At 64.2% G+C, this 20,692-nt stretch overlaps 1 protein-coding gene across 1 annotated transcript in view; it reads left to right on the top strand.

The window, feature by feature from the left end:
- The window catches only part of LOC117639676, a 127,759-nt gene that overhangs the window by 105,371 nt on the left and 1,696 nt on the right, over positions 1-20,692 (top strand). The window contains 39 exon segments of the mRNA XM_034375552.1: positions 248-577; positions 654-971; positions 1,050-2,000; positions 2,084-2,410; positions 2,494-3,135; positions 3,228-4,178; positions 4,258-6,183; positions 6,262-6,582; positions 7,254-7,390; positions 7,392-7,485; positions 7,488-7,584; positions 7,665-7,726; positions 7,729-7,858; positions 7,860-7,982; positions 8,056-8,183; positions 8,186-8,389; positions 8,463-8,768; positions 8,940-9,807; positions 9,957-10,364; positions 10,862-10,896; positions 10,982-11,311; positions 11,392-12,189; positions 12,498-12,848; positions 12,924-13,136; positions 14,110-14,307; positions 14,380-14,577; positions 14,660-15,028; positions 15,116-15,346; positions 15,417-15,608; positions 15,681-15,893; positions 15,977-16,162; positions 16,246-16,830; positions 16,911-17,099; positions 17,180-18,508; positions 18,580-18,828; positions 18,907-19,095; positions 19,408-19,646; positions 19,728-20,237; positions 20,434-20,626. Of these exon segments, the coding sequence (XP_034231443.1) occupies positions 248-577; positions 654-971; positions 1,050-2,000; positions 2,084-2,410; positions 2,494-3,135; positions 3,228-4,178; positions 4,258-6,183; positions 6,262-6,582; positions 7,254-7,390; positions 7,392-7,485; positions 7,488-7,584; positions 7,665-7,726; positions 7,729-7,858; positions 7,860-7,982; positions 8,056-8,183; positions 8,186-8,389; positions 8,463-8,768; positions 8,940-9,807; positions 9,957-10,364; positions 10,862-10,896; positions 10,982-11,311; positions 11,392-12,189; positions 12,498-12,848; positions 12,924-13,136; positions 14,110-14,307; positions 14,380-14,577; positions 14,660-15,028; positions 15,116-15,346; positions 15,417-15,608; positions 15,681-15,893; positions 15,977-16,162; positions 16,246-16,830; positions 16,911-17,099; positions 17,180-18,508; positions 18,580-18,828; positions 18,907-19,095; positions 19,408-19,646; positions 19,728-20,237; positions 20,434-20,626 (15,120 nt within the window).

Raw genomic sequence — 20,692 nt, 5'->3', positions numbered from 1 at the left:
AAAAGGCAGCATCGTCAGGTCGAACTAACAGTAGCAGAAGCACATACTAACGCTTGGCAGTGAGTTGTGTCGTCATCGGTGCGCGTCAGTCGATCAAAGTGTCGGTTCCAGCCTAACTCTATGAAGACACTAACCTAACGAGTCGATGCGGTAAGTAGCCACGCGGAGCGACGCGCCCCACGGAGACTCGGTTCGCTTACTCGGCCGATCTCCGCTCCAAGGCGCTGAAGTAACGTTCCTCTTGCAGCGATCCCCGTGGAAGAGCGACCGACGCCGTGCCAGCCGTCTCCGTGCGGAGCCAACGCCGTCTGCCGCGAGCAGAACGGAGCAGGATCATGCACTTGCCTGCCGGAGTACATCGGAAACCCGTACGAAGGCTGCCGGCCTGAGTGCGTTGTCAACTCGGACTGCCCCTCGAACAAGGCCTGCATTCGCAACAAGTGCATGGACCCGTGTCCTGGAACATGCGGCCAGAACGCTGACTGTCAGGTGGTGTACCACCTGCCGCAGTGTACCTGCTGGCCCGGTTACACCGGAGACCCGTTCAGGTTCTGCAATGTGGTCCCAGTGGAGCAGCGTAAGCATTTTAACTTTTGTAACAAGAAAGTTACCTCAAAATTTTTGCCAATGCGTAACAGACGTTATCTTTTCAGCTCAAGTACAAGCAGCGCCTGTCAACCCGTGCCACCCCTCGCCGTGCGGCCCCAACAGCCAATGCCGCGAGGTGAACGAACAGGCCGTGTGCTCTTGCCTGCCAACGTATATTGGCACGCCGCCCGCCTGCCGCCCCGAATGCACCACCAGTTCGGAGTGCGCGCAGAACAAGGCCTGCATCAACCGGAAATGCGCCGACCCGTGTCCGGGAACGTGCGGCCAGAACGCTCGCTGCAACGTGGTGAACCACAGCCCCATCTGCAGCTGCCCGCCGGGACAGACCGGAGACCCGTTCGCCCGCTGCTTCCCACTACCACGTAAGTTCTGCTCTGATGTCAACGAGTCAGCAGTAATAAAATTTCAATCAGTGTTGACCGGTGCGTTGTTGCTTCCAGCCCCGCTGCCACCACAAGAGTCCCCGCCGCCGTACCGCAACCCCTGCGTGCCGTCGCCGTGCGGGCCCAACTCGCAGTGCCGCGACGCCAACGGCAGCCCGTCGTGCTCCTGCCTACCCAACTACTTCGGGGCGCCGCCGAACTGCCGGCCCGAGTGCACCATCAACCCCGAGTGCCCCAGCAACCTGGCCTGCATGCAGCTCAAGTGCCGCGACCCGTGCCCGGGCTCGTGCGGCGCCAACGCGCACTGCAGCGTCATCAACCACACGCCCGTGTGCACGTGCCCCGACGGCTACACCGGCGACCCCTTCTCCAACTGCTTCCCCAAGCCACCTCCACTGCAAGAGCCTGTCGTGGTGGACCCCTGCAATCCATCACCCTGTGGGCCCAACGCACAGTGTCGCGACGGCGTTTGCACCTGCCTGCCGGAGTACCAGGGCGACCCGTACCGCGGCTGCAGGCCCGAATGCGTGCTGAGCTCCGACTGCCCGCGTGACAAGGCCTGCATCAGGAACAAGTGCAAGGACCCGTGCCCAGGCACCTGCGGCTCCAACGCCATCTGCGCCGTGGTGAACCACGTGCCGCACTGCAGCTGTCCGGAAGGCACCGCTGGCAACGCGTTCATCGAGTGCAGGCCCATCCCGCCGCCAGTGGTCACCAACCCCTGCTACCCGTCGCCCTGCGGACCCAACAGCCAGTGCAGAGAGATCAACAGCCAGGCCGTGTGCTCGTGCGTGCCGGGCTACATCGGCTCGCCGCCGTCCTGCAGACCCGAGTGCGTCGTCAGCTCAGAGTGCCCTCAAAACGAGGCGTGTACGAATCAAAAGTGCCGCGACCCTTGTCCGGGCACCTGCGGTATTGGCGCCAAATGCTCGGTGGTGAACCACAACCCCATCTGCAGCTGCCCTCCGCGCCAAACCGGAGACCCCTTCGTGCGCTGCCAGCCCATACGTGAGTACTTACGCACAGCTTTGTAAAAATATCAAGTAGAACCGGCGCCGTTTTAACGTATCGTTTCCTTTTGGTACTCGCAGTGGAGGAACCTGTTTACGTGCCGCCTTCGAACCCCTGCCAGCCGTCGCCGTGCGGCCCCAACGCCGAGTGCAGGGTGGTGGGCGAGTCGCCGTCCTGCTCCTGCCGCGTGGGCTACGTGGGCGCGCCCCCCAACTGCCGGCCCGAGTGCGTCACCAACAGCGAATGCGCGCAGCACCTGGCCTGCGTCAACCAGAAGTGCAAGGACCCTTGCCCCGGGACGTGCGGCGCCAACGCTAACTGCCGCGTCGTCAGCCACGCCCCCAACTGCTACTGCCTGCCGGGCTACGTGGGCGACCCGTTCACCGCGTGCAGCTTGCCACAGCAAGGTACTTGTCATGCCGAGTCGTGAAGTAATATTCTCTTAGTGGAGCAAGTGGGGATGATAATTATGTGTTTTTGTGCTTTACAGCTCCAGTTGAGTATATCAACCCGTGCCAGCCGTCGCCGTGCGGAGCGAACGCCATCTGCCGCGAACAGAATGGAGCAGGATCGTGCACCTGTCTGCCAGAGTACATTGGAAACCCTTACGAAGGCTGCCGGCCTGAGTGCACCATCAACTCGGACTGTCCGTCCAACAAGGCTTGCATCAGGAACAAGTGTCAAGACCCGTGCCCTGGAACGTGTGGACAGAATGCAGACTGCCAGGTGGTGAACCATCTGCCGCAGTGTACGTGCTGGCCGGGATACACTGGTGATCCGTTCAGGTTCTGCAGTGTGATTCCACCGCCGCCACCTCAGGCTGACCCACCGCCAAGGAACCCGTGCCAGCCGTCACCCTGCGGCCCCAACAGCCAGTGCAGGGAGATCAACGGCCAGGCCGTGTGCTCGTGCCTGCCCACCTACATCGGCAGCCCGCCAGGCTGCAGGCCAGAGTGCACCGTGTCATCCGAGTGTCCCCACAACAAGGCCTGCGTCAACCAGAAGTGCGTGGACCCTTGTCCCGGAACCTGCGGCCAGAACGCTCAATGCAATGTGGTGAACCACAGCCCCATCTGCAGCTGCATTCAAGGATACACTGGTGATCCGTTCTCAAGATGCTTCCCGATTCCACGTAAGTTTTCAAAAGCAAAACATATTGTCTAGTCTTAGATTTTCTGGATGTGAAAGCATGTTTTTATTTGTGGGTTGTTTTCTTTGCAACAGCTCCACCACCGCCTCCATTACAAGAACCGGTCTACGTGGACCCTTGCGTCCCGTCGCCCTGTGGCCCGAACGCGGAATGCCGCAGGGTGGGCGACAGCCCATCGTGCTCGTGCAGACCAGGGTACATCGGCTCGCCGCCAAGCTGCCGACCGGAGTGCGTGATCAACCCCGAGTGCCCCAGCAACCTGGCCTGCATGAGGGAGAAGTGCCGCGACCCGTGCCCGGGCTCGTGCGGCGCCAACGCGCACTGCAGCGTCATCAACCACACGCCCGTGTGCACGTGCCCCGACGGCTACACCGGCGACCCCTTCTCCAACTGCTTCCCCAAGCCACCTCCACTGCAAGAGCCTGTCGTGGTGGACCCCTGCAATCCATCACCCTGTGGGCCCAACGCACAGTGTCGCGACGGCGTTTGCACCTGCCTGCCGGAGTACCAGGGCGACCCGTACCGCGGCTGCAGGCCCGAATGCGTGCTGAGCTCGGACTGCCCGCGCGACAAGGCGTGCATCAGGAACAAGTGCAAGGACCCGTGCCCTGGCACCTGCGGCTCCAACGCCATCTGCGCCGTGGTGAACCACGTGCCGCACTGCAGCTGTCCGGAAGGCACCGCTGGCAACGCGTTCATCGAGTGCAGGCCCATCCCGCCGCCAGTGGTCACCAACCCCTGCTACCCGTCGCCCTGCGGACCCAACAGCCAGTGCAGAGAGATCAACAGCCAGGCCGTGTGCTCGTGCGTGCCGGGCTACATCGGCTCGCCGCCGTCCTGCAGACCCGAGTGCGTCGTCAGCTCCGAGTGCCCGCTCAACCAAGCCTGCCTCAACCAGAAATGCCGCGACCCGTGCCCTGGCACTTGTGGTATCGCCGCCAAATGCACGGTGGTGAACCACAACCCCATCTGCAGCTGCCCGCCACGCTACACTGGAGACCCCTTCGTGCGCTGCCAGCCGATCGGTAAGTCCTCTGCCGTCCTCACTTGAAGTCATCTTCTACAGTGTTTTCGGCCGGTTGTCTTACTTCCATTTGATTGCAGTTGTGGCGCTGGACGTGCCTGAACCAGCGCGGCCCTGCCAGCCGTCGCCGTGCGGCCCCAACGCGGAGTGCCGCGCCGTCGGCGACTCCCCGTCCTGCTCGTGCCTGCCCGGCATGATCGGCGCGCCGCCCAACTGCCGCCCGGAGTGCGTGTCCAACTCGGAGTGCGCCTTCCACCTGGCCTGCATCAACCAGAAGTGCAAGGACCCCTGCCCCGGCACTTGCGCGCCCAACGCCGAGTGCCGCGTGGTGAGTCACGCCCCGAACTGCATCTGCCCCATCGGCTTCAACGGCGACCCCTTCGTGCAGTGCAACCCCGTGCAGCAGCCCGTCGTGTACGACTACGTCAACCCGTGCCAGCCGTCGCCGTGCGGCGCGAACGCCATCTGCCGCGAACAGAACGGGGCTGGGTCGTGCACCTGCCTGCCTGAGTACATCGGCAACCCGTACGAAGGCTGTCGGCCGGAATGTGTCATCAATTCCGACTGCCCGTCCAACAAGGCCTGCATCAGGAACAAGTGCATGGACCCGTGCCCAGGGACGTGCGGCCAGAACGCGGACTGCCAGGTGGTGAACCATCTGCCACAGTGTACCTGCTGGCCGGGATACACTGGAGATCCGTTTAGATTCTGCAACCATATTCCACCCCAAGCCGTGGAGGCTGAACCGCCGCCAAGGAACCCGTGCCAGCCTTCACCCTGCGGCCCCAATAGCCAGTGTAGGGAAATCAACGGCCAGGCCGTGTGCTCGTGCTTGCCGACGTTCATCGGCAGCCCGCCTGCCTGCCGCCCCGAATGCACCGTCAGCTCCGAGTGTCCGTTCGACAAGGCCTGCGTCAACCAGAAGTGCATCAACCCTTGCCCCGGCCACTGCGCCGCCAACGCTCGCTGCGACGTCCGGAACCACAGCCCTATCTGCAGCTGCATTGCGGGATACACTGGCGATCCCTTCAGCCGCTGCTTCCCGATTCCACCGCCTCCACCGCCACCTGCAGATCCCCCGGTGTACGTCAACCCGTGCGTGCCGTCGCCGTGCGGCCCGCACGCCGTCTGCCAGGCCATCGGTGACAGGCCGTCGTGCTCTTGCCTCCCCACCTATATCGGCACGCCGCCAAGCTGCCGGCCCGAGTGTACCATCAACCCCGAGTGCCCCAGCAACCTGGCCTGCATGAGGGAGAAGTGCCGCGACCCGTGCCCGGGCTCGTGCGGCGCCAACGCGCACTGCAGCGTCATCAACCACACGCCCGTGTGCACGTGCCCCGACGGCTACACCGGCGACCCCTTCTCCAACTGCTTCCCCAGGCCGCCTCCACCGCAAGAGCCGGTGGCAAGCGACCCCTGCAACCCGTCGCCGTGCGGGCCCAACGCGCAGTGCAACAACGGAATCTGCACCTGCCTGCCCGAGTACCAGGGCGACCCGTACCGCGGCTGCAGGCCGGAGTGCATCATGAGCTCTGAGTGCGCACGCAACTTGGCCTGCATGAGGAACAAATGCAAGGATCCTTGCCCTGGCACCTGCGGCCAGGGTGCCCTTTGCGAGGTCATCAACCACGTGCCCACCTGCACCTGTCCTCCTGGAACGGAGGGAAGCCCCTTCATATCTTGCCGACCCGTACAACAAGAGCCAATCTACGTCAACCCCTGCATCCCCTCGCCCTGCGGCCCCAACAGCATCTGTCGCGAAGTGAACGGCCAGGGCGTGTGCTCGTGCGTGCGGGGCTACATCGGCGCCCCGCCCACCTGCCGGCCAGAGTGCGTGGTGTCGGCGGAGTGCCCGCTCAACCAGGCCTGCAGCAACCAGAAGTGCATCGACCCTTGCCCGGGAACCTGCGGCATTAACGCTCGCTGCAACGTGGTCAACCACAACCCGATCTGCTCATGCCCGCCGCAGTACAGTGGTGATCCGTTTGTGCGTTGCTCACCTATTGGTAAGCGCAATTTTGCTTTTTGTGTGGGAGTTTTTTTGTTTCATGTTGGTGTCACTGTCTCTGCTGATGCTTTCGCAGTGTACGACCCTCTCCCAACGCCGCCACAGCCGTGCCAGCCGTCACCCTGCGGCCCCAACGCCGAATGCAGGGTGGTGGCGGACCAGCCCTCGTGCTCGTGCCTGGCCGGCTACGTGGGGGCGCCGCCGCAGTGCCGCCCAGAGTGCGTCTCCAACTCGGAGTGCGCCCAGCACCTGGCCTGCATCAACCAGAAGTGCCGCGACCCTTGCCCCGGCACCTGCGGCCAGAACGCCGAGTGCCGCGTGGTCAGCCACACGCCGCGCTGCGTCTGCGTGGCCGGCTACACTGGCGACCCGTTCGTCCAGTGTCTGGTCGTGCAATGTAAGACTTGGTCACATCCCACGTAGCACTGCATTGCACTCGATTAATCGGCTTGTGTGTCAGTCTCCCCGTTGCAGGTCGTAGTCTTAAGTTTGTAGTGGAGGTATTGACGGCGTCGTTGAGTTAGTTGACTGTTTTGTAACCCAACCAACCTGTGCTTGTGGCGTTTGCTTCTGATGAGGGTTTTTCTGTCAGTTTTGACTGTTGAGTGTTCCACCGTTTGGCGTTCGACTTGCCCGCGGCTGGGCAGGGCTTAACCTTCGTGCATGCTGTCATCCACGCCCTGGCCCGCGCTAGCGGCTAAGTACGGACCGCCCTCGGTGGAACGGCGTAGGTCGGTGTCCGAGCTGTTGCTCTGTCTCTCATGCTCGTGAAATATCCTTTTGGTCATTTGGTCAGGATGAAATTTCACTAGCAGGTTTTAAAAAGGCAGCATCGTCAGGTCGAACTAACAGTAGCAGAAGCACATACTAACGCTTGGCAGTGAGTTGTGTCGTCATCGGTGCGCGTCAGTCGATCAAAGTGTCGGTTCCAGCCTAACTCTATGAAGACACTAACCTAACGAGTCGATGCGGTAAGTAGCCACGCGGAGCGACGCGCCCCACGGAGACTCGGTTCGCTTACTCGGCCGATCTCCGCTCCAAGGCGCTGAAGTAACGTTCCTCTTGCAGCGATCCCCGTGGAAGAGCGACCGACGCCGTGCCAGCCGTCTCCGTGCGGAGCCAACGCCGTCTGCCGCGAGCAGAACGGAGCAGGATCATGCACTTGCCTGCCGGAGTACATGGGAAAACCCCGTACGAAGGCTCCCGGGCCCCTGATGCGTTGTCAACTCGGACTGCCCCTCGAACAAGGCCTGCATTCGCAACAAGTGCATGGACCCGTGTCCTGGAACATGCGGCCAGAACGCGACTGCCAGGTGGTGTACCACCTGCCGCAGTGTACCTGCTGGCCCGGTTACACCGGAGACCCGTTCAGGTTCTGCAATGTGGTCCCAGTGGAGCAGCGTAAGCATTTTTATCTTTTTGTAACAAGAAAGTTACCTCAAAATTTCTTCCAATGCGTAACAGACGTTATCTTTTCAGCTCAAGTCAAGCAGCGCCTGTCAACCCGTGCCACCCCTCGCCGTGCGGCCCCAACAGCCAATGCCGGAGGTGAACGAACAGGCCGTGTGCTCTTGCCTGCCAACGTATATTGGCACGCCGCCCGCCTGCCGGCCCGAATGCACCACCAGTTCGGAGTGCGCGCAGAACAAGGCCCGCATCAACCGGAAAGCGCCGACCCGTGTCCGGAACGTGCGGCCAGAACGCGCGCTGCCACGTGGTGAACCACAGCCCCATCTGCAGCTGCCCGCCGGGACAGACCGGAGACCCGTTCGCCCGCTGCTTCCCACTACCACGTAAGTTCTGCTCTGATGTCAACGAGTCAGCAGAATAAAATTTCAATCAGTGTTGACCGGTGCGTTGTTGCTTCCAGCCCCGCTGCCACCACAAGAGTCCCCGCCGCCGTACCGCAACCCTGCGTGCCGTCGCCGTGCGGGCCCAACTCGCAGTGCCGCGACGCCAACGGCAGCCCCTCGTGCTCCTGCCTACCCAACTACTTCGGGGCCCGCCGAACTGCCGGCCCGAGTGCACCATCCCCCGAGTGCCCCCCAACCTGGCCTGCATGAGGGGAAAATGCCGCGACCCGTGCCCGGGCTCGTGCGGCGCCAACGCGCACTGCAGCGTCATCAACCACACGCCCGTGTGCACGTGTCTGCCCGGCTACACCGGCGACCCCTTCTCCACGTGCCGCCCTGTTCCGCCGCCTCGTGAGTACCCCGTCAGTCCCACTGTGAGTCCTTCCTCTTGTGACTCCACTGCTAACGGCATGTTCTTCAACAGCGCCGGTGCCGCAGGCCGTAGACCCGTGCAACCCGTCGCCGTGCGGGCCGAACGCACAGTGCCGCGACGGCGTTTGCACGTGCCTGCCGGAGTACTTCGGCGACCCGTACCGCGGCTGCCGTCCGGAGTGCGTCCTGAACCAGGACTGTCCCCGCGACAAGGCTTGCCGCCGCAACAAATGCGTGGACCCGTGCCCCGGGACGTGCGGCCAGCTGGCCACGTGCCTGGTGCAGAACCACGTGCCGACGTGTGTGTGTCCGGAAGGCATGACCGGCGACCCGTTCGTGTTCTGCCACCCCAACCCACGTAAGGGGCTCTGCCCTGGCTCGCCTCACCCTGTCTCCCTCAGTGAACCTAATAAAGCATTCGCCTCCGCCGTTGTTGTCATTCCCCCGGCGTGGGGCCCGCCGACCGCCGGGCCCTGCGTCGGGGGGCCGCCCCCGCGCCCCGCGTCAACCTGTCTTTGTTTTCCTGTAGCCCCGGTGCGGAGAGACCCGTGCAACCCGTCCCCTTGTGGGCCCAACAGCGTGTGCCGCGCGCAGCACGATCAGGCCGTCTGCTCGTGCTTGCCGGGGTACTTCGGGGCGCCGCCCGGCTGCAGACCCGAGTGCGTGGTCTCGGCCGAGTGCGCCCCGGTGCGCGCGTGCATCAACATGCACTGCGTGGACCCGTGCCCCGGCACGTGCGGGCTGGGCGCGCGCTGCGTGGTCCAGAACCACAACCCCATCTGCAGCTGCCCCGCCCCGCTCGTGGGAGACCCCTTCACCAGATGCATGCCGCTGCGTAAGCACTGTCTCTTTTCCGCCCTACTCCCGCAGGCGCGGCCCGGGGCGAGGCTGCGTGACGGCACTGCGGCTGTTACTCCTGGAAGGGAGCCTCTGTCCGTACACTGTCCGACGTTCTGCTTCGCCCGGTCCGCTCTCTGCGACCTCGGCGAGACGATGGCAGCTGAATCGCGCGGGACTTTCGAAATAGCTTTGCTGTTACTTCAACTTTTCGATCGATCCGGGCTGTCTCTTCGTCTCGCTGAGTGGGAGCTTCTCTGTACTATACATTTAATTTTCATTTTTTCAACCTTTTACATTTTACTTTCATGTTTCTCATTTCAATCTAAAAAATTCTTGAACTTTACAATTTCAAACTTATTTCCCATTGTGTATGATACTCATTGCTCAAGGTGTAGCCATTCTTCTGTTGCTTGTGTGTACATTATGGCACGTGAAGTGCTGCAACCTTCTTCAACTTTACTGTGTTCCTACTCTTTAAAATTTCTCTCGTTTTCTTTTCACACAAATCTTTCTCTTTCGAGTTACTTTGGACTTGTTTCCTCCTTAATTTCACCCTTGTGACTTTGGGTTTCCGGCAGAGTGGCTACTACCTTGTCTCTGACCCTCACTTAATTTTCCCCTCATTTTTCTCCACTTGAGTGTGCTATCTCTGTTTCTCTCTCTGACTTGCTGCCCTCTCGCTTTGCATGCGTGCAGCGGAGCCCCCGCGGCCCGTCCTCGCCGAACCCAGCCCGCCCCGAGACCCGTGCGTGCCGTCGCCGTGCGGCCCGTACGCGCTGTGCGCCGTGGCCGGCGGGCCCGGAGGCTCGCCGTCGTGCACCTGCCTGGCGGGGTACTTGGGCGCGCCGCCGCACTGCCGCCCCGAGTGCGTTGTCAATAGCGACTGTGCCAGCAGCCTGGCCTGCATCAACCAGAAGTGCCGCGACCCGTGCCCGGGCTCGTGCGGCGTGGCCGCCGAGTGCCGCGTCGTGGCCCACGTGCCCAACTGCGTGTGCCCGCTGGGCTACGAGGGCGACCCCTTCTCGTACTGCCAGCCCAGGAAACGTAAGCACCACCCCGACGACGCGCTGAGGAGCCTGCCCTGCCGGGCCCTGCCCGCCGCCGACAACGAAGAGTGCAGCGTCTAACCGTGGGGCCGACTTAACCAGAGCTTCTTGGAGATGATAGTGGACTAGAACTACTTATCCGGATTGTGGAACCGCCATGCCAAACATCCCCGGTTGGAAAATGATCATGTTGCCATACTCACCAAGCCCCGCACCCGTAGTGGTGGTCTGCATGTTCATAGTCATCATCCATCCCCGTGGACGCGTTCACTGTCATTGTAGATGATGCATGTCTAATCCTAGATTTAAGGCCACCATTGTCATCTACTGTTAAGTTGCACGCTTTTTATTGTGTGTTGAGTTGCGTTTCCGGCGTGTTTGAAGTGGAGTGATCGTTTGCTTCCCGAGTTCGCATGCCTATTTTTTGGTTCATATATGTAAAGGTGTTGCTTTGGCGTTTGATTCGCGACGCGTGTGTGAGTGGAGTAGTGCGTGTTTAAGTAGTCGTCGTGCTTTAGTGGTTGTTCGAGTAAAAATAATGGTGTTTTCGAGCTGTTTATTCCAGGAACTGCCACCCTTCGGAGTCCGTGGCGGGCCGCGGTGCGCAGCTCACCGGGTCCGCCACGGTTCCGACTGCCCGTCGACGCGTTCGCCGTGCTCACCGAGACCCCTTTCCTCTCCGCAGCCGAACCCATCGCGCCGACCGCCGCGCCGGACCCGTGCCGGCCGTCGCCGTGCGGCCCCAACGCGCGCTGCCGCGTCCAGGGCGGCTACGGCGTGTGCGAGTGCGACCCCGAGTACCACGGCAACCCCTACGAGGGCTGCCGGCCGGAGTGCCTCGTCAGCTCGGACTGCCCGATGAACCGCGCCTGCATCCGCAACAAGTGCGGCGACCCGTGCCCCGGCACCTGCGGCGTCAACGCCATCTGCACCGTGTCCAACCACATCCCCATCTGCACCTGTCCGGAGGGCTCCACCGGCGACGCGTTCCGGATCTGCCAGCCCACGCGCAGAGGTAGGCGTCGTCGGCCCTTGCCAAGGCCGCTGCGTGTCCCTTGACCTGTCTGACGGTGTCCTTGCCTTGCCTGCCCACAGAGGAGACCGTCCACCGCGACCCCTGCGTGCCGTCGCCGTGCGGCCCCAACGCGCGCTGCCGCTCGGTGGGCGACAACGCGGTGTGCGAGTGCCTGGCCGGCTTCTTCGGCTCGCCGTCGTCGTCCAGCGGCTGCCGGCCCGAGTGTGTCATCAGCGCCGACTGCCCGCGCGACCGCGCCTGCGCCAACACCAAGTGCGTGGACCCGTGCCCCGGCACGTGCGGCTACGGCGCGCGCTGCGTCGTCGTCAACCACAGCCCCGTCTGCAGCTGCCCCGCGCCCACCTACGGCGACCCCTTCATCGAGTGCAAGGAGGTGCCCGCGCCGCCGCCCGACCCGTGCAACCCGTCGCCGTGCCGCCAGAACGGCCAGTGCCGCGTGGTGGGCGGTGCCGCCGTGTGCGTGTACCCCGAGTGCGTCATCAACCAGGACTGCCCGCGCGACAAGGCGTGCTTCAGCCAGCGCTGCCGCGACCCGTGCGTGGACGCGTGCGGTCTGAACGCGCTGTGCACGGTCGTGAACCACCAGGCCGTGTGCTCGTGCCCGCCGGGCTACTTCGGCGAGCCGCGCGTGCAGTGCCGCCGGCCGCAACTGGACAGCCCGCCGCCGCCCCGACCGGAGTGCGTCGACAACTCGGAGTGCCCCGGCGACAAGGCCTGCATCAACCAACAGTGCAGGGACCCGTGCCGCGAGTCGCACGTCTGCGGCGCCAACGCCGAGTGCCGCGTGCAGATGCACCGCCCGCTGTGCACCTGCAGGCAGGGCTTCACCGGCAACGCGCAGCTGCAGTGCTTCGACAGTGAGTACCCGGTCGCCCTCCCACAGTAGTAAACCAGAAGACCGGTGGAGGCGGCCAAAGTCCTTGAAGCCTTTTGAGCTCCAGAGGCACTTAATGGGACTTGGACCAAGCGTGTGACCCCACCAATCGATTGCTCTCGGAACGAGGAGTCCATTGATGGGGTCACACGTTCGGTTCGAGTCCCATTTAGTGACTTTGGAGCTCAAAACGCATTTAGAGTTTTGGCCGCCTCCACCGGTCTTCTGGCCCACTGTGCTTCCCCGCCCGGCCTGCTTTGAGCGTGCCTTGACCTCCCTGTCCTGTTGCAGTCGGCTGTCGGTCGGACTCGGAGTGCCCGCCAACGCAGTCCTGCGTGAACCGGCGCTGCGAGAACCCTTGCGCGCTCACGCAGTGCGGCCTCAACGCCGACTGCCGCGTCGACGGCCACCGCGCGCGCTGCTACTGCCCGGCGCCCACCCGCGGGGACCCGCTGGTGCGCTGCGACCGGCCGCAGTGCACGCGCGACGCCGAGTGCCCCAACCACCTGGCGTGCCGCGCCGAGCGCTGCGTCGACCCGTGCGACTGCGCGCCCACCGCGCAGTGCTCCGTCCAAGACCACCGGCCCACCTGCAGATGCCCGCCCGGCTACATCGGCAACCCGCAAGTCGAGTGCAAGATCGGTGAGTCTCGTGAGGGACGCCCTGTGAGTGCGAGAGAGACCTCCCCGCTGACGAGTCCCTGTCTCTGTCCCGCAGCGCCCATCGAGGTGCGCCCCGAGTGCACGCAGGACGCGGACTGCCCCAGCAAGCAGGCCTGCTTCTCGGGCCACTGCCGCAACCCGTGCGCCGAGACGGAGCCGTGCGGCGACCACGCCGTGTGCATCGTCACGGACACGCTGCCGCTCCGCACCATGGTGTGCGAGTGCCTGCCCGGCTACGTCGGCGACGCGGATGTGCAGTGCAAGCTAGGTAGGGCGTCAAGCCCTCGCCCTCACACACTGCACAGCGGCCTCGGAGCGATTGGGAGTAGCGGTGTGGTGGGGCGCTGCAGTAGCTTGGTTCGAGATTACCCCGCCAGGGGGAAGGAGGAGTCGCCGCCACTGCGGAAAGGCGCGACTTTTTCAATTTGGACGAGTCCTACGTAATCCGGTGGAAAAGGTGGTAGAGTGTGTTGGTCTAACTTGTTGTTTGTTGTTGTTTTTTGTCTCAATGGACTCGTACAAATTTTGAATGGACTTCCCTACCTGCCATGTCTGGCGACTTCTCTCTCCCCGTGGCGATTTGTCAATTCACGTTGGGTTTATGGTGTTTTAAAAAAATTAGTAATGGCTTTTATTGATTATGTTGTGAACGAAAATCGAGGCTGCAAAAAAAAAGTATGTGTGTGACGGGAGGGTGGAAGGTGTTTTGTAACAAAGGAACTAACCCGTTTGCTGTTGTTATCGTTACAGGTGCACATCGACAACCAACCAACAAAAACGTCACGCCAGTCCAACTGGCAACCCACAACCCCCCAAACCCTTATAATACTCTCTCACTACAACTTTCCTTCTCTGACTTTCCTAATAATTAAACAGCAACACTTAGGTCCTACTTGTTAGGGTGCCTTTCGTTAATACTTTTGCTTCCAGGTACAACCAAACTTTCGAGACGCAACTGTCTCCCCCCTTCACGGATTCCAGTGCGAACGTCCTCGAAATGTTGAATTTCGAGACTTCGCACTGAACCGTCGTTCTATCTGCCTGACCGGCCAGCGACGAACACATTGTCCCAAGCGTTCCCTTGCATAGTCAAATTAAAATTAATGAAACTTAGAAGTGTGATTGCTCTGTAAGCGTGTCTGCCAATAAGTCCAAGTTGACCTTGTCGGGACGTGTTCGTGGCGGTGGTGGCCGGAGTGGGGGGCCGTGTCTGATGTCGCTGGTTCCGCGTGGTTCCGCAGCTCCCGAGGACGAGCCCGGCTGCAGGAGCAACGACGACTGCCCGCTCAGCGACACGTGCTTGAACCGGCGCTGCGTCAACCCGTGCGTGGCCTCCAGCCCCTGCGCGCACAACGCGGACTGCGTGTCCGTGAACCACCGCGCGCAGTGCCGCTGCCCGGCGCCGCTCGTGGGCGACCCGCTCGTCAACTGCTACGCCCGTGAGTACCCTGTCCAGCACGGTGACCACTCCCACCTCGTTCTCGGTCTTGACGTCGTGGTCCTCGCCGCAGTGTCGGTGGCCGCCCCGGAGTGCGAGACGGACTCGCCGTGCCCGTCGGACCGCGCGTGCATCAACCAGCGCTGCCAGGACCCGTGCGCCATCACCAGCCCGTGCGGCGTGTCGGCCGACTGCCGCACCTTCGACCACCGGCCCATCTGCAGCTGCCCGGACGGCTGGGGAGGCAACCCGCAAACCCAATGCTACAAACGTACGTGTCACGACCCTGGGTTCAAATACCGCGGGAGTTTACTTTTTTTCGAGTTTACTTACTTGCCTTTTTCGTGTTGCAGCGCAATGCAAGGCGGACTCCGACTGCGTCTACGACAAGGCTTGTATCGAAGGCAACTGCCTGAACCCGTGCGTGCACGGCGCGGTGCAGTGTGGCCGCGGCGCCGAGTGCCTGGTGCAGGCGCACCGCGCGCAGTGCGTGTGCCCGGCCGGCACGCAGGGAGACCCATTCCTGTCGTGCGTGGCCGGCGTGTGCCAGTACAACGAGGACTGCGCCGACCACGAGGCCTGCGACCGCCTCAACCGCGTGTGCCGCCCCGTGTGCGACCAGGAGACCTGCGCCGTGACGGCTACCTGCGCGGGCCGCAAGCACCAGCCCGTGTGCAGCTGCCCGCCGGGGACCGTCGGCAACCCCTACATCGAGTGCCTCGGTACGCCCCGCGGGTTCCAATCCCGGCCACCGCTTTACCTCTACGCTCTTCGGACCTTCCTTGACATCCCCGTCGGCTCTCTTCCAGGCCCCAAGGTGCCCGTCGTGGTGGAGGACATCCCCGAGTGCACCCAGGACGCCGACTGCCCGTCGCAGCTCTCGTGCCTGCAGCAGCGCTGCCAGAACCCGTGCGCCGTGTCGGCCGTGTGCTCGCCCGCCCAGGAGTGCCGCGTGCTGGACACGCTGCCGCTGCGCACCGTGGTGTGCGTGTGCCCCGCCGACACCATCGCCTCCAAGGACGGCCGCTGCAGCCCCATCGGTGAGTCTCTCCTTGCGACGCCCCATGAGTGCGACCGAGGTGACCCTAACCTAACCTGGCCCGGTTGCAGCCCAAGCCGCGCCGCAGTGCCGCGTGGACGGCGACTGCCGCGACCCGGACCGCTGCGTGCAGGGAAGCTGCCAGCTGGCCTGCCGAGTGGACCAGTGCGGCGTGAACGCGCAGTGCGACTCGCAGCGCCACCGCGCCGTCTGCTCATGCCCGCCCGGCTACGTCGGCAACCCGCACATCGAGTGTACTGTCCGTGAGTATCCACGAGGGAAAGACGAGGCGCCCGCCGGGACTCGAACCTGAGACTAACGCACGTTCCTTGCAGAACCCCGCATCCCCGCGCTGCCTCCGCCCGCGGAGTGCCTGCGCGACGATGACTGCCCCTTCGACCGGTCGTGCCGCAACCAGCTGTGCGTCAACCCGTGCGCGTTGGAGGACGCGTGCGCGCTGGGCGCCTTCTGCCACGTGGAGCAACACCGCCCCGTGTGCCGCTGCCCCGCCGGCTTCGAGGGGACGCCGACCACCGGCTGCCGACCACGTGAGTGACCTCGACCGCCTCCAGCAGCGCCGAGTCGCGCCCCGGCAGCGAAGTGGCTCATGGTTTTGGTTCTGGTCCCGCAGCTGCTGCCGCCACCGTGGGCTGCTCCTCCAACTCGGAGTGCGGCCCCAGCGAGTCCTGTGTCAACCGGCTGTGCGTCAGCCCCTGCAACTGCGGCCCCAACGCCGAGTGCCAGGTCACCAGCCACTACCCGGTGTGCTTCTGCAAGCCGGGCTACTCCGGAAACCCGCAGATCGGCTGCGTCAAACGTGAGTACAGTAGAGGTGTCGATGGAGGTTCGCTTGGAGTGGAGGTAGTTCACGGTAATGAGAACTTGACTTTCTATTCACAGTGGGCTGCCAGTCGGACAGCGAGTGCCCCAACACCAAGCAGTGCTACAACGGCGAGTGCCTGAACCCGTGCATCGTGGGCGACCCGTGCGCGGCCAACGCCGAGTGCTTCGGCGAGAACCACCGCGCCAACTGCCGCTGCCCGGCCGGCTACCACGGCAACCCGCTGGACCGCTGCGTGCGCGCCGAGTGCCGCGTGGACGACGACTGTCCCAGCAACCGCGCGTGCGTGAGCGAGCACTGCGTCAACCCGTGCGCCGCGTCGCCGTGCGCCGCCAACGCCATCTGTTTCGTGACGAACCACGTGGCGGGCTGCCGCTGCCCCGAGCACCTGCCCGTCGGTAACCCCATGGCTCACTGCGAGCGCGCGCCGCCGCCGACGCCGGCCGCGCCGGAGTGCCGTGCCGACCCGGACTGCCCCTCTCGACTCGCCTGCATCAACCAGAAGTGCGTGGAGCCGTGCCGAGAGCTAGCGCCGTGCGCCGCCACCGCGCACTGCAGTGTGCTGGACAGCGTGCCCGTCAGGACCATGACCTGCGTCTGCCCTGAGGGCTGGGTGCCCGACCAACGCGGCGAGTGCAAACCTGGTGAGTACTTGGCACTACCCCGTCTGGTCGCCACCTCCTCCAGGACTTCGACCTCTAACCCTCCTCTCTCTCCTCCGCAGTGACCCTACCCAAGCCCCCGGGCTGCACCAAGAACGACGACTGCCCGAACGACGAGTCCTGCATCAACCGAATGTGCCGCAACCCGTGCGACTGCGGCGTGGACGCCGAGTGCCTGGTGCGCGACCACCGCCCCATCTGCTCGTGCAAGGACGGCTACGAGGGCAACCCCAACATCGCCTGCCGCGCAGGTACGCTCTGACCCAGCTCAGTTGGAACATTCGCCGGCGTTTTACGTGAGTTTAATATTTTGGTGTTGTTGGTTTTGCAGTGGGCTGCCGCAGCGACTCGGAGTGCGAGTCTGAGAAGTCGTGCGTGAACGGCAACTGCGTGAACCCCTGCCTGGTGGGCGAGCCCTGCGGCGTCAACGCCGAGTGCTACGCCTACGCCAACCGCGCCGAATGCCGCTGCCTGAGCGGCTACCGCGGCAACCCTCGCGAGCGCTGCCACGTCGTGGGCTGCCGCTCCAACAACGACTGCCCCACGGACCGCGCCTGCGTCAACGCGCAGTGTATCAGCCCCTGCGTGTACGAGCACCCCTGCGCGCCGCGCGCCGAGTGCCGCGTGCAGAACCACCTGGCCGTGTGCCGCTGCCCGCCCGGCCTGGAGGGCAACCCCTACGTGGGCTGTCGTCCGGAGCCGCGTCCCGAATGCCAGGTCGACTCGGACTGCCCGTCCCGCCTGGCCTGCCTGAACGCGCGCTGCGTGGAGCCCTGCGGGGTGCTGCAGCCGTGCCGCCAGCCCGGCCAGTGCCAGGTCGTGGACACCAACCCCGTGAGGACGCTGGTGTGCGTGTGCCCGCCCGGCTTCGTCAGCAGCGGCAGCGGCACCTGCAAGGCCACGCCGCCGCTGTCGAGCGTCGAGTGTGCCGCCGACTCGGACTGCCCCGCGGAACGCGCGTGCGTCAACGGCCTCTGCCGCAACCCGTGCAACTGCGGGCCCAACGCCGAGTGCATCATCCGCGACCACAAGCCCGTGTGCGCCTGCAGGGAGGGCTACGACGGCAACCCCGACATCGAGTGCACGCGCATCGGGTGCCGCAGCGACGCCGAGTGCTCGGGCCAGCACGCGTGCGTGGACCGCACGTGCGTGCCCGTGTGCGCGGCGGACGGCAGCTCGTGCGGCACGCAGGCCGTGTGCTACGGCGCCAACCACCGCGCCGTGTGCGAGTGCCCGCCCGGCATGAGCGGCAACCCCGAGATCGCCTGCGTGCTCGTGGGCTGCCGCAGCAGCTCGGACTGCCCGTCGGACCGCGCCTGCATCAACGCCGAGTGCGCCAACCCCTGCGCCGCCGCCAACCCCTGCCAGCCGCCCGCCGAGTGCAAGGTCTACAACCACCAGACGGACTGCTCCTGCCCGCCCGGCTTCGTCGGCGACCTGGGCCGCGGCTGCGCCAAGGTGGACGTGGCCTGCCGGGGCGACTTCGACTGCCCGTCCCAGACGGCCTGCATCAACGAGGAGTGCGTCAACCCCTGCAACATCACCGAGCCGTGCGGCGTCAACGCCGAGTGCAAGGTGTTCGACACGGCGCCCGTGCGCACCATGGTGTGCGAGTGCCTGCCCGGATACCAAGGCAACGCCATCGTGCAGTGCGACAAGAGTGAGTACCTCCTGCCGAGCTTTGTGTATTTCACTAGAAACAAGTTCCTAACCTTCCCTCCCTTCCCGCAGTCAAGCGCTGCCCCACGGACAAGGGCCTGATCCGCGACGACAACGGCAACTGCGTGTGCCCGCCGGGCCACGCCTTCAACGAGGACGACGTGTGCGTGCCGTGCCGCGAGGAGGACGGTCTCCGCGTGGACGAGCGCGGCCGCTGCGTGTGCGCCCTGGAGAGGGGCATGGTCATCGACGAGCGAGGCAACTGCGTGTGCCCGCCCGAACACGGCTACCGCCTCAACGCCCAGGGCTTCTGCGTGCTCGGTGAGTAGTGCTGCCGAGCTCCAAGTAGTGCAGCGAGACGATCATGACGTTGTCTAACGAGTCCGGTGTTGCCCGCAGTGGCCGTGCCCGAGTGCCAGACCAACGACGACTGCGCCGACGACCGGTACTGCAACCTGGAGACGAGGACCTGCGAGGACCCGTGCCTCATCAAGCGGTGCGGTGTGCACGCGCTGTGCAACGCCACGCGCCACCAGGCCATCTGCCAGTGCATCACCGGCTACAGCGGCGACCCCTACATCAACTGCAGTGAGTGTCGCCCCTTCGTGTCGCCCCTTCGTGTCGCCCCGCACAGTGGGACGGAAGACCGGCGGAGGAGGCCAAACACGTGACGCGTTTTGAGCGCCAGAGTCGCTGAATAGGACTCGAGGTGAACGTGTGACCCCACCAATGGGTTGCTCTCCAAACGAGGAATCCATAGGTGGGGTCACACGTTCGGTTCGAGTCCCGATTAGCGACTCCGGAGTTCAAAACGCGTCTAGAATTTCGGGCCGCCTCCACCGGCCTTCTGGCCCGCTCTAACACTGGTCAGCTCATGACGCTAACGTGTCCGCTTCGCAGCCCCGCCCACCACGCTGCGCGTCGAGTTCCTGCCGCCGGAGATGGTGGTGTCCTGCCTCTCGGACGGCGTGCAGGTCGAGATCCACATCACGGAGCGCGGCTTCAACGGCGTGCTCTACGTCAAGGGCCACTCCAAGGACGAGAACTGCCGCAGTGTAGTGACGCTGCCGCACGACTCGACGCAGCGCACCGAGCGCTTCAAGGTGCAGTTCGGCACCTGCGGACTCACCCACGTTAATGTAAGTACGGCCAGCGCGGCCTGCAGCAGACAGGACTCCAGAGAGCTTTGCAGTGTACTGACGAGCGCCTCTCTCTCGCAGGGCCAGGCCAGCTTCGTGCTGGTGATCCAGAAGCACCCCAAGCTGGTGACGTACAAGGCGCAGGCCTACCACATCAAGTGCGTGTACGCGACGGGCGAGCAGAACGTGACGCTGGGCTTCAACGTGTCCATGCTCACCACGGCCGGCACGATCGCCAACACCGGGCCGCCGCCCACGTGCATCATGCGCATCGTCACCCACACCGGCCAGGAGATCAACTCGGCCGAGATCGGCGACAACCTCATGCTGCAGGTGGACGTGCAGCCGTCCAGCATCTACGGAGGCTTCGCGCGCAGCTGCGTCGCCAAGACGATGGAGGACAACGTGGAGAACGAGTACATCGTAACGGACGAGAACGGCTGCGCCACCGACCCGTCCATCTTCGGCGAGTGGGAGCACAGCGCGGAGACCATGTCGCTGCTGGCCAGCTTCAACGCCTTCAAGTTCCCCAGCAGCGACAACATCCGCTTCCAGTGCAACATCCGCGTGTGCTTCGGGAAGTGCCAGCCGGTAAGTTGGAGCCTCGACGGAGCGCCTGGCGGGTGGGCCTGCCTGTCGCACAGCGCTGCGTCGCGGGCCTGCCTACCGCGCCCCTGGCGGCCGCCTGGCGGGTAGGCCCGCCTGTCGCGCACCTCTGTGTGGCGGGCTTGCCTACCCCACCCTCGTAAGGCGCTTGGCCTGGACTACATGCTTGTTGTGTTTGCAGGTCAACTGCCGCGACCTGAACGCGTACGGCCGGAGGAGGAGGAGAGAGATCGGCGACGAGCGGCAAAACCAGACGGCCGTGGACGTGGCCGAGTCGGTGTTCGAGGGCCAGCTCCGCGAGGAGATCACCATCCAGTCCAACGCCATCCTCACCTTCGAGCGGCGCGAGGAGCGCTTCGTCGATCCCACGGAAGGTAAGTGCCCGGGGAAAGCCTTGGGAACGCCCAGTGGGGTGCTTGAACCCCCGACTAACGAAAGCC

The sequence above is a fragment of the Thrips palmi genome, unplaced genomic scaffold (genome assembly GCF_012932325.1).
Source record: "Thrips palmi isolate BJ-2018 unplaced genomic scaffold, TpBJ-2018v1 HiC_scaffold_11, whole genome shotgun sequence".
Taxonomy (NCBI): Eukaryota; Metazoa; Arthropoda; class Insecta; order Thysanoptera; family Thripidae; genus Thrips; species Thrips palmi.
This window is presented reverse-complemented; position numbering and strand designations above follow the sequence as displayed.